The sequence below is a fragment of the Balaenoptera musculus genome, chromosome 9 (assembly GCF_009873245.2).
Source record: "Balaenoptera musculus isolate JJ_BM4_2016_0621 chromosome 9, mBalMus1.pri.v3, whole genome shotgun sequence".
In the NCBI taxonomy this organism is placed as follows: Eukaryota; Metazoa; Chordata; class Mammalia; order Artiodactyla; family Balaenopteridae; genus Balaenoptera; species Balaenoptera musculus.
This window is the reverse complement of record NC_045793.1, coordinates 24,711,886-24,729,711: the sequence shown is the minus strand read 5'-3', so window position 1 is coordinate 24,729,711 and position 17,826 is coordinate 24,711,886. Positions and strand designations below refer to the sequence as shown.

The 17,826-nt window shown below is 47.7% G+C and overlaps 2 protein-coding genes across 2 annotated transcripts in view; one reads left to right on the top strand and one right to left on the bottom strand.

The window, feature by feature from the left end:
* SND1 (staphylococcal nuclease and tudor domain containing 1) overlaps positions 1 to 17,826 on the top strand; it is a 417,459-nt gene that overhangs the window by 310,895 nt on the left and 88,738 nt on the right. The window contains exon 16 of the mRNA XM_036862917.1: positions 11,546 to 11,655. Coding sequence (XP_036718812.1) covers positions 11,546 to 11,655 — 110 coding nt within the window. The remainder of the gene's footprint in view (positions 1 to 11,545; positions 11,656 to 17,826) is intronic.
* Positions 1 to 17,826, bottom strand: part of LRRC4 (leucine rich repeat containing 4) — a 53,556-nt gene that overhangs the window by 5,171 nt on the left and 30,559 nt on the right.

Sequence of the window (17,826 nt, the reverse complement as noted above, 5' to 3'; positions counted from 1 at the left end):
TCTGTTGTCACGGAGTGGAAGGAAGCAGTTGTGGTGAGAAACAGAGAAGGGCAACTCCAGAAATTTCAAAGTTTTGAATAGGGTCTGGGGGAGTAGAGTGGGAATAAAGGGGGCAGATGGCAAGTACAGGAGAGAAGACGTTCCTAGAACGGGGTGCAGGAGAGCCAGCGTGCGGGCACACACCTGTGCTTGGCGTTGGCTGCCTCAGCTTCCCTTGAGCCACATTTGCTTGCTTTTCACCTTCTCAGCTACACGACCGTGGGCTTTTTTAGTATCTTTATTATTATTATGCTATTACCTGTACTGATCTTCTGGTTCTGGGAAGCTAAATTCTGTCTCGCCTGAACTTTTTTTTTTATATAACTTTTTTTAGGGGGTTTATTTTGGGTTTTTTTAGTTTATTTTTGGCTGCATTGGGTCTTCGTTGCTGCACGCTGGCTTTCTCTAGTTGTGGCGAGTGGCAGCTGCTCTTCATGGCGGTGCGCGGGCTTCTCCTTGTGGTGGCTTCTCTTGTTGCGGAGCACGGGCTCTAGGCACGTGGGCATCAGTAGTGTGGCACACAGGCTCAGTAGTTGTGGCTCACGGGCTTAGCTGCTCCGCGGCATGTGGGAACTTCCCAGACCAGGGCTCGAACCCGTGTCCCCTGCATTGGCAGGCGGATTCTTAACCACTGTGCCACCAGGGAAGGCCTGGACTTTTTTTTTTTACCCAGCTTACAACGTGCTTTAGAGCAAGAGTCGGCAAACTTCTTCTCTAAAGGGCCAGAGAGTAAATAGACACTGAAATTTGAATTTCATACAGTTTTTCACAGGTCACAAAATATTTCTTTTTCAACCATTCAGAAATGTAAAAGCTGTTCTTAACTCATAGGTTGTACAAAAACAGGCAGTGGGTTAGATTTAGTCCTCAGGAAGTTGTCTGCTGACCCCTTTTTTATGATGCTAACCAAAAAAAAAGTGAAGGCCAGTCTTCATCCACAGCCCAGAATTCAAGCTACTTATCAGGATAGGATGTATTTCTATATCCAAGATCAGCCTGTGGTCTTGAAGAACCTTGGCTTTTCAGAATTCCTCTCCTTTTTGGCTTGTTTTCATTTATTTCTTGAAGCATAAAGGTAGTGAGGTAGAAGGCTCTTCCTAAGAGCTTCTCAGCTCTCAGATTTTTATTCATTGTCCTTGCTTTGGGGGGTGTTAGTATTCCTGACAGTAGCTGGGTTTTTTCTTCTGCAGTTCCACTGGCTGAGCATACTAACCTCTAGACACTGGGATTTCACTTGCCTCAGGAGAAGAAGCTCAGAGAAATTATCTATGAGTGGAAAGCTCAGTAAAGGCAATGGTTTGGAAGTGTACTCCACACATCTCAGAACCATTTTGTTCAAATAACAACACAGCTTGGTTTAGAAAAAGTCACTCTAAATTTATGCGAGTAAGCACCTTTTACATTTGCCTGCCAGGTGTGTGGCAGGATACCTTCTGGAAGCTGGTAGTCGCAGGACCCACGTGCAGGTTTCCTGTGGCTTTCTGCGTACCCCCGGAGCTGTTCTCTACCAGCCTGGACAGGAGATTCAGATCGCTCTCTTTATCCATGAACATGGAATTTAAAAGACCAAGATTGGGGTTTGGGGGGTACCAAAAATGACATTTATTTTTATAAATCTAAGTTTCATTTGATTCAGAGATAAAGTTACGTGTTTAAAATAAGTCAGAAAAAGCAAAAGTTGAGGTTCTCATAGAAACCAACTCCCCCTCGCTGCTCAGACATGGGTTTGCGCTTGTTAGGTGCTGTCTCCATGGTGCCACAGTGTTACGTAAGAGCTTGAGCCGTGTAGCTCTCTTGTCGCTGGAAAGACCACTGTGAGCCTAGCTCTTGACCTCAGACGCTTTGTTTTCTATGTAATGAGGCTATGAGGTGGCTGTTTTGATATGGATAATTAGGAGAAACTCAATGGAAAACATTTTCAAAGGGCACAGTTGTTTCATTCTGCTCCTAGTTGGTGGTGATATTATTGCAGCTGCTGCTTACAGCAAACCCCCAAATGAACATGTGTATCGGGAAGCCGACAGCCTGCCATCTCCAACCTCCCCTTCACAAACACACCCCCAGAGAAAGCCTGGCTGGCTTATTTATGGCCATGCGCTTGGGATGTCATGGGAAGGGAACGGCCTTGTTCATCAGTCAAGAGTTTTTTCTCCCTTTAAAAATCATTGTTTTCAGATCTTGCTCTGCGGTGGGGAGAATCATAAAAGGTTATTCTGATGCTGGCCCGATTGTTACCTGCCACACCAGCTCCACCTGAAAAAGCTCTTCTCCCTTTGGGGAATGATTCTTCGGTGTCTAAAGCCAATGATAAATCAAGTTGGATGAAGCCAGTTCTGCCCACTACCTGGCTTGCCAGACTGAGAGCCAGCAATCCAGTGTGAGGCCTCTAAGCCATCCCTTCCTCGTCTCCTCCTCAGACAGTGGTCAGTGATTTAGCATCTAACACTCACTCTCCTTAAAGTCCCAGAAGTAAGAGATAGTAGAGTTCCTCATAAACTCACCAAGCATTAACTAGTATGCATACGGGAACTCAAAAGAGGACACTGTTATCACAGGTTTGTTGCATGTATTTTTGCTAGGTTTTTCTCCTCTCTGGCGTTCGTTTAGCACACAATTATTGAGTATCTCCTTACTGTGGCTCCAGAGAGAACTAGCATACCCCTCACCTCCAATAACTGCAGAATGGGATCCACCATTGACAGGCTGATAACTGGAGATGAGACTCGAGACGTCACCCCTCTCCTAGTGGTCACACTATAGTGACTTGCGCCGGAGAAACTTGTCCCTCCCTTCCGTAGATGCCTCCCTCCATCCCTCCCTTTCCTCAAAGGGAGCTGAAATTCCCGTCACATTGTGGAGAATGGATCTCATTGCTCCTGTCCCCAATTAACTTCGGTTTCTGGTCTTTCAACAAATGCATCAAACATTACCAAATCAGGGCAACCTAATAAAAGTCTCCCCCAAACAACTGGAAGTATGAAGTAAAAACAGCTTCAGTCTCGGCTTTTGCCCAGTTCCGACTCCCCTGACTACCATTACCTGAGGAGTTTGATCCCTTTAATTAGGATTCCTTCATTCTTCTTTTATCCCTTTATTCTCGTCACTGAAAGAGCCTTAGCAGTGACACGTTCCAGAATTGGCCCAGAAGATGCTGCCTCCCCGGAGGTGGTAACAAAATAGCGGCTTAGAGAACAAGGGCGAGAATGAAGAGTCTGAGACAATGCAAAATCCTGGTTTCGTTTCTGACCCTTTCAGTACAAACTGAGGCCTTGTATCATGTGGAACTAACTCTTGGGAACCCACTGGTCTACCGTTTGCCTTGCTGTTTGGGCCATCTTGGGAACGTGAAAATATAGGACCAGCTGGTCCTAAGTGGGACGGTTTGCCGTTCTCAATTGTTAACTGACTCACTGACGACATTTGCAACTTGAGACCTCCAAATGATTTCTGCTTTAAAGCTTACGAGAGAGGACTGAGAGCAAGCTTTTTTGGTACACGAGGTGCATTACGTTTCTGAGCTCCAGCAATGTACAGCGGTTTGGCCTTGCATTGTAGGTTCAGGTGGTAACCACATTGCTTAAGGTTAGGCGGGTGACCTATCTGCCTCTGCCTTCTGTGCCGATGGCTTAAGAGTTCTGGATTCTGTTCTTGATGCTTAGGGAAAGAGTAGAAAAGTAAGAATGTGTCACTTTTCTTGGACTACATACGGAGTTCAATGTCTAACTCTCTGTGTGAAGTGGGGTTTTTTAAATTTTGTTTTTCATTGGGGGGGAAGGATGGCAGGGGAAAGTATAGAAATGGAACTCATTGAATGCGGGGGTAGAAATCTCTGCTGAGAGTCTGTGAGGTATAAGTTGGCCAGCCGCAGCAGCAGGAACTCAGGCAGAGGTATTGGAGTGCAGTCAGTGTGACAGGAAGCTTATTTTGGTGTTCTTTCTGTGCCTTGCCTTGTCCTTGACGTTTACTCCAGGGGACTGTGTTTATATAGAAAGAAGGGAGAGGTGCCCGTGGTTTCCTATCTGGGAAACTTACAGCATTTCATAGCATGCTTACCCGGGGTCCTAGAGACCAGGGGTGAAGATGCCCCGTGACATGAGAGCGTCTGGTCCTCTGTCCCTTTCCCAGCTGTCTGTCCCCCAGCTCTGCTTAGCTCCGCTTTATCTGCTAGCCAGGCATGTGCCACGTGCTAGCCGATGAAGCCTGTGTTTGTTCTGAAAGCCCCACCAGAACGGCCATTTTGTCTCCGCTATGGTTTGATCAACAAAATTTGTTAAAATTTCAGGGAGCAGTATTTAAAGCAGAGGTATTTTGACTTGAATATTACTTAAGAAGTCTCTCCCTAAATATAGGAAGTAAAACCATAGCTCCCTGGTCTGGGCTGCTTTCGCAGAAGCAGAGGGATGGGCTTTGTGGCCACCTTTCAGCTTTAGGATCAAATAATTGCCTTTTCATTTCCACTGGGAAACTTACTGATGACCCCGTGGTCATCCCCACACTAAGGTTTTCCGATATTTCATCCAGATTTTCTTTCCCCTAATAATTACACCCCCTGTTTTTAGGCTAAGCATTTTCCCTCCTTTTTGTGTTTACACCTTTCAAATATTTGCAGTTTGTTATCGTGTCACCCTCTTAGTCACCGCTCAGCCGAGCTGTACAGATTTAAGCACCTTTAATCTGGCCTTTCCAGGCAGGCCTGCCCACCCCTGAGTCATCTTGCACTGCTCTCTGAGTGCGCTCCAGGCATGGCCGCCTGGAGCCGAACGCAGGGCCACGGGTGGGAATTGTTCTCCTCCTTTGTCGAGTTGGAAACTGAACACAGCTGCGGTGCAGCAGCCTCAGGTCTCGCTCACACTGCTGGTCGGTGCTGCACACGTCCCCTGTGTATTTGAGTTGCGTTTCCCAAATGTGCTGATTCAAAGACCCGTGGGGCAAAGGGTGTAGCTGTGCTTTCTTTTTCGTCCTTGAAGTGTTGTGTCACCATGGGGAAGTGGGATGTGTGTAATTAGGAATTCTGTCAGCCCCTCTCCTGGTATTTGCATAAGGTCTATGACCCTGACTGTTCATGAGCCGTTTCCTTCTCTGTGTATGGACTTCTGTCCCAGAAGTATTTTTCACGAATGTTCATTCAACATTGCTTGAGGATCTACAGTGCCACTGGGTGCTAGGCAGTGTGTCAGATGCTAGAAAGATCTGAATAAGACACAGTACCCACCCTAAGAAGCAATTTAGTTTTAGTTTAATTTGGGTTGGAAATGCCAGGTTCTCACATAGGCTTGCTCATGGTAGCAGCGAGAGGAGAGAGCAGATTTATGGGAACATCCATGAAATTCTTAAACAGCATCCAAGGTGAGGTCAGATCTCCCAGATCCCGGAACACAGAGGGCGGTCGTGGGGCTGAGGTTCCGGGACCTCGCTGCAGGTCTCTGGTGTTAGTGCTCCGGTGTTGATGCAGCGCCCTCCCCTCCTTCCTCCTGCTCCTGACGGGCTGATGTTCTGCACGCTGCCCGGTTCAAATTCCAGAAAGAATCTTTCTCACCTGTTACCTTTCATTTCTCTTTAGACAGAGCTTTTTTTTTCCCTCTGCCAGCCTGCTATAAATTGACTATCCTTGAATCAAGTGCAGTAGCGACTCTCCCCTCCCTCCCTCCCTCCCTCCCTCCCTCATTTCTCACCTTCTGCTCTGCCCTCCATCCCCAACTTCTGGTCGGGGGAGAGGACAGAAGCCAGGGTCATGTGCTGGAAAACAGCTGCCTGAGGCTGACCCTTAGCAAGGGACATGGCAGTGGCGAGCCCATGATTGACTTGTCTGGTGCATCCTCCCAATGCATCCACCTGCCGTAATCCAGTTATGTGTTATTTCTTAACATTCTTCACCCTACAGACTGAATGGTAAATTCCGTCACCAATAGCATACTTCATACAATGGCAGGGGAAAATAATATTGTCATGCTGCTAATTAAGCTTCACTAGGACAAAGCCAGTCTTTTTCATCACTGAGTTTTCACCTCCCAACCCACTGCCTAGCCCAGAGTAGGCACTGATTTGTGAAACGGGGGGAGGGAAGGTCTGCCGAGGGAACTCGCCAAGTATCTGAAGTAGGCAGAGGGCGAAGGTGAGGTCTGCGTGCGTCCTCTGCCCTCGCCTCCGTAATGTCTGATGTAGTGACGAGCACACAGTGGACAAGCAATAATCACCCTCAACTAATCCTTCCAGTTGGTTACTGTTTCCACTAGAGTTCTGTTTCCTGCTGTGAGTGCCTGGTCTCTTGTTTGCTGGACTAAGTGCCACTGGGAAGCTGTCGCTTCTAGCGGAGGCAGATTTGCCATACTCGCCATACTTCCCTTTCACTCCCAGTAAAGAAAAAGCCACCATGCTTTGAGCCCAGCTTGATTATCATAAAACTCAACATATAGTGTAAAATATTCAGAGCGATGCACGACTCTCTCACATAGCCATCAATAGACTCTTATATAGCCATTATCGTATCATTAACAAGAATTTGTCCTTTCATTCCACAGCTGACTGACCAAAGTGTTTGTGTTAATTGACCTAGTTAGTCAATGTCTCTAAATGTATAATTTCTTTTTAACAGAATGCTCTTATAGCCCAGCATTTTACATTTGAGAGGAGGCACCCTGTACTCAGGGAGTCAAGCCTTGGGTGGGAAATCTCAAAAGGGCATAACCCAGATTGTAGGATTTTCTGGCTAGGGAAGAATTTGGAGTTTCCTCATTTTACAGACAGAGACCTTGGGGCTTGGAGAGAGGTTTTATACTTCATCAGTGGCAGAGTAGAAACCAGAAATGATATGCTGATAGCTAGTGATGAATTTTCTCTTTCTAAACTGTACAAGATCAGGCAAATCCTCTTTCTGTTTTGTTTTTAAGTAGTCTTGGTCAGCCATCATATCCCAGAAAGCATAGAAAAGGTGTGAGGAATGATGGGTTTATTCCCTACAGGCAGGTCTGTCTGTCAGGCTTTAAAGAGGTCAGGGAGCCCCCGGAGCAGGGGCGGGTGTGGCTGGCCTGCCTCTCCGGCATCTGCCCTTGGCGGAAGTCAGCTGCACCTGCCCTGGGGGGGGTCTCTCTCTCCATTCTGCCCCCCACCCCGACCCCATCATAGGGAAGGAAATGTTCAAGAATGTTGGGGAATTTTTTTTTTTTAAACAAAATGTTTGTGGTATATGAATGGCTTGCCCGAGTCAGGGGTGAGCTTGGCAGTAGACCTGCACCTGTGGTGTTGGGAGCATAGCAGACTTAATGTGCCCTTGTCAGGGCCTTATCGGGAAAGACAGCGGTTGGTGGTGACGTGCACAATTCAGAACCGTGGGCTCTTCCTGGCCTGGCTGTGGAGGGCTTCTGGAACCCAGTGACACCTCGCTTCCTCCTCACCGTCTCGGGCGCTCACCTTTGCCGCCGGTGAGCCTGCCCAGCTTGGCCTCTGCAGTTGCTTTCAGAGACCCCAGCTTTCTTTCCCGTGATGTGCTTTCTTTTAACCTTTTCTAAGTCTGTTGTATCGGTAACAAAGCGGCCCAGCCGGCCCAGCACTGCAGTGGCCTTTGAGTCAAGGTGCGGCGTGAACGGTGTTTCCTTACTGGCCAGGCTCTTGGGAAGGGAGGGCTCGGTGGGCCTCTTCTTGCTGATGGCACGTGGCCTTCCCCTGCTTTCAGCAGCCGTGTCTGTCTTTCCAGCCTTACGATGTTACCTTGTTTGGCTTGCTCCCTGTTAGTGGACAGCATATTTCTCGCCCTGTTCCTTGATCCCTTGGGACACAAAAGCCAAGTCCCAAAGCTGGTTAAGTAAGCACTCGGTGTAGACTTTGACCTCTCCAGGAGGGCCGTCAGGGCGCCCAGCGTTCTGTCTTCACACCCCAGTCTTCTCCCGGGGTTCACCAAGCCGTGGGCCTTGCCCCACCAGAGGTCTTCAGTTAATTCAGTGTCATAACTGAATTTTTTTTCATTAATGAAATAGAGAAGACAGCGTGTCACATGTAGTCACGATTGACCACTGCTCTGTCGAAACTTTGCCGTATATGTGTACATACCCGTATTTAAGTGTGGGGTGGGGTCATAATCAACGTTAAAAGTTTGAAAAACGCTCGTCTACACAGTCCGTCTACAGAAGTAGCTTGGCTCATAGGTTTCTAACACTCAGATATTCAATATTATAAAAACCCTTCCCGCTATCCTGGCCCCAGCTGTGAGCCCTGGTCTGGTAATAGATTCCACCTCGCCCACCCACTCCCTGTTTTGGGGTCCCGCCTAGGGCCGGAACCTAGGGGTTCCCTTGCCTCTGTGCTCCAGTCCGACAGTGCCTGCACCTCTGCTATGGTGACGACCCGGGGCCGAGGGCCCGTCCGCCATTACGTGTAAACCCCAGCTGTGTCTCCACTCGCCTGCCCGACAAGAAATCGCGTCCCCAGGCCCTGCACTCCTGCCTTGTCTGACACCCTCTGGGGACAGCAGTGCTCGACTCCAAAACTGGGCATTTGCTCAGTGGCTTTAGCATCTGACAGTCTAGGGTTCAGATTGGCCCCTTAGTAGCGCGGTGATTTGGGTACTTGGGTCCATTCATAGATAGTCAAGGATGCTCAGTAAGTACTCATTTTTCCCGCTCTTTGTCCTCCTAGCGCTTATACCTGGGTTTAGCTGGGTTTCACTGTTTGCTACCTGCTCCCACTGGATCTATTGTTAAGATACAACCTCTCTCTATCCTAGTAAGCAGTGTCGACTCAGCCATCCCTGACCCTGAGCTGAGATGTGACATTGAGACAGGTTTTGACTGGGAAGGGGTTACTTCAGAGGAGACAAGTCCAAGAGAGGGAAGAGTCAGCCCAGCAGAAAGGGAAGTAAATGATAAAAGCAGAGATGGTATTCTTGTTCTCAAGCAAATTTTCTGTTCGCTTTCCTTTCTCTTACCTGCCTGCCTGACAGGAATTGATGTGCTTGGATGTGTTTACTTTTTCCACTTCAAGGGCAGGGAAACATCCTGGTTCAGCTTTCTCCTCTTGAAGAGCTGTAGCCCAGCTCCTGGCAAGTAGAGGGACAGTGGAACGTAGGCCCTCCTTCGCCTCTGGGTCCACATGCAGTGGTTGGCGTTTGGTCACCACGGGCCCATGGGTTTCTCTCCAGGAAGGTGATCTGAATCCATTTCAGCGTGATGTGTTCAGCTCCCTGGGCTCACGGGGCCATCTTGCTTCTCAGTTTAATCAGTTGGTGGTCTCCCAGGATTCAGAGAGGGCTGCTGGGGTCTCTTGCTCTCTTGAGACTTCACAATACCAAGGCAGCTACAGGAATAGAGTGGGGACATCTGCTCAGCTAGGGAGACTCTTTGGGTCCTTTAAGTGACACAACAGTCCACCAACAGCACCCCAGTTCTGCCCCATCCAAGAGTCAGAAACAAACTGAACACTTGTTTTCGCGTTACTCTTGTCTCCTCAGCAGTGCTTTACCTATGGTTATGTGACCAGAAGTTTCAGTAGAATTGTTTATTTTTCTTTCTGACAATTATAATTTTTGCTTAGTTCACAGACGCAGAATGAAAAATGTTTTTGGCTATTAATGTCGTAAGAATCATGGCTATCTTTCATTTTACTTGTTCCCCCATCTCTCCTTTCAAGGTTAATCTCAGGCTTTTTGCAAGGTTAATCTCAGGCTTTTTGGTTCTATGAGTTTATTGATGTCTTTTTCAAAAATCAGTTCCACTTCTCCCTCACAGCCTGGCACTGAAGTGCCGGGAGAGAGTGAGGCAGCCCTGGTGCTCTTGCCCAGGTGACGCTTGGGTAGGGCTTTCACCGTCCCCTTCTTCGTGTGAGCAGGAGAGTGGTCCTGGCACCAGCTCCAGCCGCTCTCCTGCTGCGGGTTCTCTCCTTGTGCCGTGCTCCCCGTCCAGCGTTCTGTTTGATGTCGTGTGTTCCTCTTTTGAGGCTTGGAGAGAAAGCTCTGTTCTTGAGCTTCTGAAAGACCAGGGTATAAACTATTACCTTTCCTCTGAGCTCCATGACCTTGAATCTGTGCTGTGGCCAGAAACATGAGCAGCCACCTGGCTTCATCCGTAAGGAATGTGCCTTCAGTCCCGGCAGTGGCGGCCCCTCTTCTCCCAAAGGCGCCCAGCAGGTGTCTGCAGTAGCCTAGCTGCCCTGCGGCCCGCGCCTCCCTGTGCCAGATCTTTTGTAACTTCACCCGAGGCTGTTTGTAAATAAGAGCTAACACCTTCCAGTCCTGCCTTATCGAAGCAGGAGAGGCCGGCAGTTACTTAACGACACGGGCACTAAGTGCATATTCCTCCTCACCACCCCCATATTTTGATTATTTTCTTTTCCTACGTCTCTAGCCTAGTTCAAGTCTTGGCTTCGTAATTACAGCTGCAGTTTGAATATTTTGGAAATATTTATAAGTCTAATCCAGACATTAAAATGTGACATAGTTCATGGCCTCTCACAGGTGACCACTGTTGGTGATAAATATTTGCAAAATGAATGATTGAATCAAAGAGAAAGAAAAGGCAGTCTACATTGGTTAGGAGCACCTGTATTGTATAAAATACTGTCCTTGAATACGTAGGAGTGTGAAGGGTAAGATTTTTGCCCTCAGGAATCTTATAGTCTAGTTTGCAGATTGAAAGATGACTGAGATTCTGAGAGTGGGTAATTGTGTCAGTGATAATAATGGTAAAATAAAAAGAGCTAAAATGTATTGAACCTTTCCATATGTCAGGCATGGTACTAAATATTTTACCTAATAATCTCCCCTAGTTCACCCAACAGCCATGTGAAGTAGGTTTTTACAAATAGGACAACTGAGGCTTTGAAAGGGTTCAGTAACTTGGCCAAGGTCACAGATCCTAGTAAGTGACAGTTAGGGTGTGAATCCAGGCCTGTCTGGCTCCAGACACATGATACTTCATCAGGATTCTGTTTTTTCTCTCTCTCCTTCTAAATGAAATACTGATGGTACTGTCGTCCCAAATATAGCCAGAGGACAGAGGGGGAAGCTTATTTGAAGAGGAAAATGACACCAAGTTAACACTTTTGAATTGGATGTGAAAGTCAGATAGTAAAGAGAAAATGGCTGGAATGGCTCTCAGGAGGCAGAATGGCTGGGGATATCAGTGTAATTTAGGTGAGAGAGCCATTTATGTAAGTGATGGTTAAAGCAGTGAGACTATAGGCCTGTAAGGAGCGAGGAGTCCAAGATGAGGATTCATGCCACATGTTGGGGTATGTGTGTTTCCTGCATATCTTATTTAGAACTCCCTGGATGGTCTTAATAATTCCCAGATTCTGTGACTGGGATCTCCTCTTCGCTGTTGCTGCTGTGATAGTGTTAGTTTTTCCCACCTCCAGAGAACTAAACGCCTCCCCTTCTACCCCTGCCTCTGCCCTACCTCGTGTCATGGCATTCTGATCAAACGCCTGTCTCGTTACAAGGGTCAGGTGACCATCCTTGCTGGATACCAGGCCTAGTGGACCCCTTTTCATCACAAATTCTTCTTTTCTCCTGGCACAGGCATCGAGTGCCCCCGAGGAGCCCGAAACCTCCCAGGCTTGGTGCAGGAGGGAGAGCCGTTCAGTGAGGAAGCAACGCTTTTCACCAAGGAGCTGGTGCTGCAGCGAGAGGTAGGGCATCTTCCAGGGGCTTCTTGGATGAGGAGGGGGAGAAAGTGGGGCTCGCTCGGTCTGATGGCAGAGATCAGTCTGCCCCTTTTTCCGGTGCTCGGGCTTCCACGGCCATGATCCGTTCTGTGTCTGCCCACATCCTGGTCCTTGAGCCCGGCTCCACTGGCCAGCTGCCCTCCAATTGCTCCTCACCGTGGGCGTCCTGAGATGTGGGCTGAACACCAGGCCGGCCCAGCCAGGATCCTAAGGCAGAGAGCTTGCGGCCTTGCAGTCTCCTCCTTGGCGAATTAGCTGAGCTGCCTGCCTCCAGCTGGATTTAGAAGCTTGACTAACCCTGTCAGGGGCCAATTTTCTTTGAACGTTTATTTGTATCTTTTGAGTAATTGCATTTTCTGTAGCGGGTTTTCTGACTTAATTTAATTGTATTTTTGTTTCTGCCTGTTGGGCTGGCTCTTGCAGGCAGGAGTTAGGCTGCTCAGCTGCCATGGTGCCCATCTACCTGCTAATTTTTATCAAGTCATAGTCAACAGATCCATCTTCTTTCCAGGAGTATGCCAGTCACTCATCCTGCTAGGTGGGCACAAAAAAGGACCAGTGGGGAGTGTGCTGGGCTCAGGCTTAGGATTTTAGATCTGCCTTTTTTCCTTTTTTTTTTTTTTTTTTTTTAACAAACCCATAGGATACCTCCTGCTTTAATGCAATATCATAATACCCATAGAGTGAAAAAGATTATGGGGGTTCTAGAGGTTATCTTGCTCATGAGTCTTTGTAGGTTTTTGGGAGCAGATGTGTGGTCTTCTTTGGGTTGCTAAGTGATACAGATACCTGTTTATAAGCTTCCGCATCTCTCATTTTGATTTGAAACGCCAGTGAATATATTAGGGGGGGTGCTTAATGCCCTTAATTGTCTCGTCAGTCTCACATTCCGCTCTGTTTTGTTTGTGGTCAGATGCATTTGTTTGTGAAGAAGCCATCCTTAACGTTGGCATGCGAGGTGTCTTTCCCCTCCCCCCTATTTTGTAACTCCACCACATAGGTTGAATTGTTATCAGTTAAAGAGAGCTTCCCACTAGAGAAGTATTTCAAGAATCCAAACACTCCTGTTGTCTGTCAGTAGCTGTTGAAATTTTTTGACGTTGCACAGGAATTAGGTCGAAGGGCCAGATATTTTAGAATTTCCCTCTGTAATATCCCCTTTGGATAATGAACTACAGAGCTGTTTCATGTTGGAATGAGCAGGTGAGTGCCCTCAACGTCATGACTTAAAGACTTTACAGAGGGAGCAGGACCAGACGTTGGTTGGTTGGCTGTGCTTTGGATGGGGGAGGCAGTCCCCTCACTGGACCGCCGAAGACGTTTGTTAGTAACACCCTCAGCACTTACTCTCTAAGCCACATTTCTGTTCTTTGTCACCAGAGTCCTCTTCCTGTTGTTGCCCATCTCCTAAAGCTTCTTTCCCTTTCTTTTTCAACTCTTGTTTCCCCAGCCACTTTTCTTCCTGATCATGTTTCTGGCCCGCTGGTGATACCCAAAAGCACAAGGGGGTCAAAGAGAATACTGACCACTGAAAGGAGTGAGTGGCCCAAAACTCTTTTACTCTCTCATGGTTATTATGACCTTACCTTTGTCTGTGTATTTGCTGATATTTGATTGTTGAAAAAGATAAAAAGTTTTCCCCATTTTCGTTGGTGCCTCTGACATGTAAGTTTGCAGATCCTTAGTCTAATCCAAAGTTGATATTGATCTTTCTTGGTTGTAATGTCCCAATCTTTCATAGCCGTGGGTTGGGGCCTCTTGATCGAGAACATTTCTACATTTTCTTAGCTGCTTGTATGATTACTTGGGCTGACTGTTTTGAAAGGTCTTTATCCAGAGGAAAGATGGGTATGGCCTAAACAAAGGATAACTTGAGATTCTGACTAAAGGAACCAGTTACAGCCTACTCTCCTGGGCCATTTCCCTTTATATAACATATGAAAACTCTTTTCTGAATGGTGTAGGAATGAAGAGAGGGTTTTGTTTTGTTATAGGTTTATTCACTTACTTCTACCTGTATAGTACCTTCATTTTTATTCCAGGGGTTGTCCTGGGGAGCGTTTCTCTTTGCCATCTTCCCCCCACCCCCCAAGGATCTAGAAAAGACTGATGGATTGGTCCTTGGATGTAGAGGTCCTTCCCACCGTTAGGAGAAGGGCCGCGGGGCCGCCTGGATGGCTGAGCAGGGCTCCGCAGCCTCTCAGCACACACGGCTCTCACCTTCAGGGCGGCCTCCACTCCAGGAACTCCTCTGGGGCCGAGCTGCTGTCCTGTGGGCCGAAGTTGAATGGGTTTTCTTACCTTGTGCCTGTTCCCTTGATAATCACGTTTAGCTCAGGTAATCAGGTGTTGTGAAGATGTGATTGGCCTTGACCCTGCCCCACCCCTCCCCTAAATTCTTTTTTATTATCTTATTTTTGGGCCAGGATTTCTCTACCCCCTGCCTGCTTTTCCCAGTCACTATAAATCTCTCTCGTGTAGGAAAGGAGTAAGTAGCCCATGGATCTCGTGATTTCACAGCACCTCCTGGGCCCCATGTGTGATCCCACAGAGAGATGGCCATTAAGTTGGACTCCAGAACCCATAGACTGAATTGGGAAGGATTCAGTGAAGTAGGGGAGAGACTGTGTAATGACCACCGCCCCTAGGTCAGCCCCTGCCGGGGAGCAGACAGAAAGCTGGGGTGTGGGGTGCCTGGCCCTGAAAAGCGACTCCTTGTTTATGAGGTGGGTTGTCTTAGCTTTGGGCAGACAGAGCAGGAATTGCTGCCTGTCTCCTTCTCAGTTTTGGGTGGAGACAGACTTGTAGTCTTTCCATCCCATATCCTCATGTGGAGCCTGTACCGTCTCACACGAGACTCCTCTCATTTCAGCTGGCCCCCGTTATCTTGAGACCTGAGAGCCTGCTTTCCTGAAATGTGTTTTTACGATGACACTAGTCAGGACGGAGCGCCTGACATTTCTGGCCATCACTCAGCTCATTTTCCTGAGTGTCTCCCCTGCCACCTTTCATCACCTTTCTTCTTTTTCTCCGTTTTTCTACATGGTCCTTCTCCTCAGCCATTGGTTCCTCTCGGCTTTTGTTCCTTTCCCTGAGTCGGGAGTCTGGGAGGACTGTTCCAGGTCAGTGGTCTGGGTGTTCCGGTGGTGCTGCCAGCTTCAGGTCATTAACAGTAAGCTAGACACCATGTCATTACCTGATTCTCTTCGTGACCTTGAAGGCCAAAGCAGCCAAGAAACTCTGAAAGGCCTTCAACAGTTCTTCTCAGCCTCACTCAGCTGGTGTATAGCAGGGATGGGCAGACCCGGCCCACTGCCAGTTTTGTAAATAAAGCTTTATTGAAACACAGCCACACTAACCTTTTTATGTACTGTCTATGGCTCCTTTCATGTTATAACAGCAGAGTTGAGCAGTTACAACAGGATATGTGGTCTGCAATGGCTAAAAATATTTACTGTCTTTTTATCAGAAATGTTTGCTGACGGTGCTGTACGGGTTTTGTCAAGTTGGGTTTAAATGGCTTGGTACAGCCCTGAAAATGAGTTTGTTCTCATGTCCCCGGGCTTTGAGGGTGGGCTACTTCTGGACCACACAACATGAGATCATTGTGTCCCATTGGACGGCATGTGCTTGGTGACACCCCCTTTGCCAGGCACCCCCCCCTCCCCCAATACAGCTGCCTCTTTCAGGCAATTCCCTGCCACACTGCCAAGGACAGGAAGATCTGGTGTAATTTCCCAGATGGGGAATTGTGCCCGTTGCTAGCGTCTTCCCAGAAGTAGTGGTGAGAGAGAGCATTAGATAACCGGCTTAAAAGTGCAGACTCCGAGGTTTTCACACTCCAGTTATCACGTGGTCCTGGGTAAGTGATTCTTTTCTGCCTTGGCATTCCTATCTAAAACATTGATCCAGCAATCCCAAGCCATCCTCTTCCTTTTGAGGCCCTTCCTGTGAATAAAACAGTCCTTTGGGATCTCTCCACACCTTCGTTTTGGAAGGCCAGCTAGCCAGCCCTCGCTCACTGACCCACTGCTGCCTCTGCAGCTCTGTTGGGAAAACCTGCGCTTTTAGAGAGGGGGGCGTAAAGTATTATTAAAAGAGATCAGTGCCGCTGTTGAACCCTCTTCACAGTTCCAGGCTGTAGGAGGTGCAGCTCCCGGGGAGGGGCTGGGGGCTCATTTCCAAGGCCTTTCTCCGTGACCCCTTTGTCCTGAGATCTCCGAAACGGCCCTTTGCTGCTGCCTGGAAAATGACGTCCTCGTGCTGGACAGCGAGCCGAAAGCTCTGGCTGCTGCCCTGACCTATTTCCCTTCTTCCTGCTGGCATCAAAAGGGAGGATGTCCCCCCGGGGAGCTCATTCTGCAGGCTGCAGCGGCCCGGGCTCAGTCCTGGATGCCCTCCCTCCCACTACCCGTGCTCTTAAAAACAAAAATGCGTGAAAGCATTACAGGCAACTGTTGCCGTTTGAAGAGCAAGTATTTATGTTTCAGAGAAATATGGACTCAGCAGTGAATATTGGTATATATTTATGGAGGGGTTTGTCTGGGAAAGAATACTTAAATAAAAGGAAAGTGGTTCCTTCTCCTTTGTTTCAGCACCAAGTGTGCTGCATCTTGTCTGAAAAAGATAAACCGGTCTAAGCAGTTCACCACTGATGTAAATAGTGTTTTCCCCACGCCCTGTCTTTGCCCAAAGCACTGTGGTATGTGCCCTGTCGCCCTTCCTGCTCCTGTCTGTCTGTGTGGGCCCCTTCCCTGTCCAGGAGACGCGTGGGAGGCGGAACAGTAGCCACATTACTTCTCCAGATCAAGGCAATGAGGATGGTTCCAACCACGGGGAAATCCACCAGGGTGGAGGACACCCACTGCTCTCCGACTCTTGTCAGTGCCGTGCCCCTTGGCAGCCCTTGCTGAGCCGGGAATAACAACCTACTGGAAAAGCAAGCCAGCCGTCCAGCAATGTTGCACTTACTTGTACAAAGACACCCTATTCTAGATTATCTCTACCACTTCCCAGGAAAGAGGGAAGGCAGTAAGGACAGCTTTCTAAACAGCTCTCTTATCGCAGGAGGCGTTAAAGGCTATTTGGGGGCTAAGGCTTTTCTCACCTCCCCGCACATTCTTGACAGTTCATCACCCACCAGGGGTCTTTCAGTCTATTTTTTCAATTAATTTAAGACTATTTTCTTTGACAGGGTTGGGAGGGGGTCAGGTAAAGACTCTCTGTCTTAATAGTGATCAATTTTGTATAGCGTTTTCTAGTGCAAAAGTTCTTTCATATATAATATTTTGTTTTAATCTCACAGCAAACTTATAAGAAAAATATTATCCCACGATTTACAGTTCTGGAAACTAAGATGCAGAGTGAACTGCCTCTATTCACAGAGCTTATTGTAGGACAAATACCAAAACCCAAATGTCTGTATTCCCAATCGAGTGCTTTTTCTCCCCCAGTCTTGCCAGTTTTGCTATTAGAAGGTGGTCATTCTTTTTAGCCATACTGTATATTTCTCAACCCTCAAATGTCTAGAACTAATAAATTAGTAAAGGATCTCCCTAGAGGTCCAGCACTGACTGAGTGGTCAGTGCCACTGGGTCTGATTCTGGGGGCTCTCAAGACTGCAGAGGGATCTGAGGAATTTGCTGTGGCCCTGCCTCCCAAAATATCGACTCTCCTCTTGTCACAGTTCTTGTATCTTTTGAGTGCCTGATTCCTGCTTCATCTGTTGCTTGGCCTTTGTGGGCCTTAATTTTTGTATGATTCCTTGCTAACCTGTCTTCGTATCAGTTTGATCATGTATATCCATATTTCTATTTCTAACCTTTCTTAAAAGAGAAATCTTGACTTAAGTGCATTGTTTATAAATACGTAACTCCCCGTTGCGTCTGGGATGAAGTTTAATCTCCTTAGTTTACGTATATCCTTGATAACCTCTCAACTTCATGTATCACCACTACTCATTCCACAATCTGCACCTCATCAGAACTGACTTTATTATACTCAGGATTCCCCATACATAACATTCCATTCCATCTCTCCCACCCCTTGGGTCAGCTTGAGCTCTCCACCCAGTATACCAACCACCCCCCTTCTTTGCTCTCTTATTCCCACCTGTCCTTCAAGATATGCCTCCTC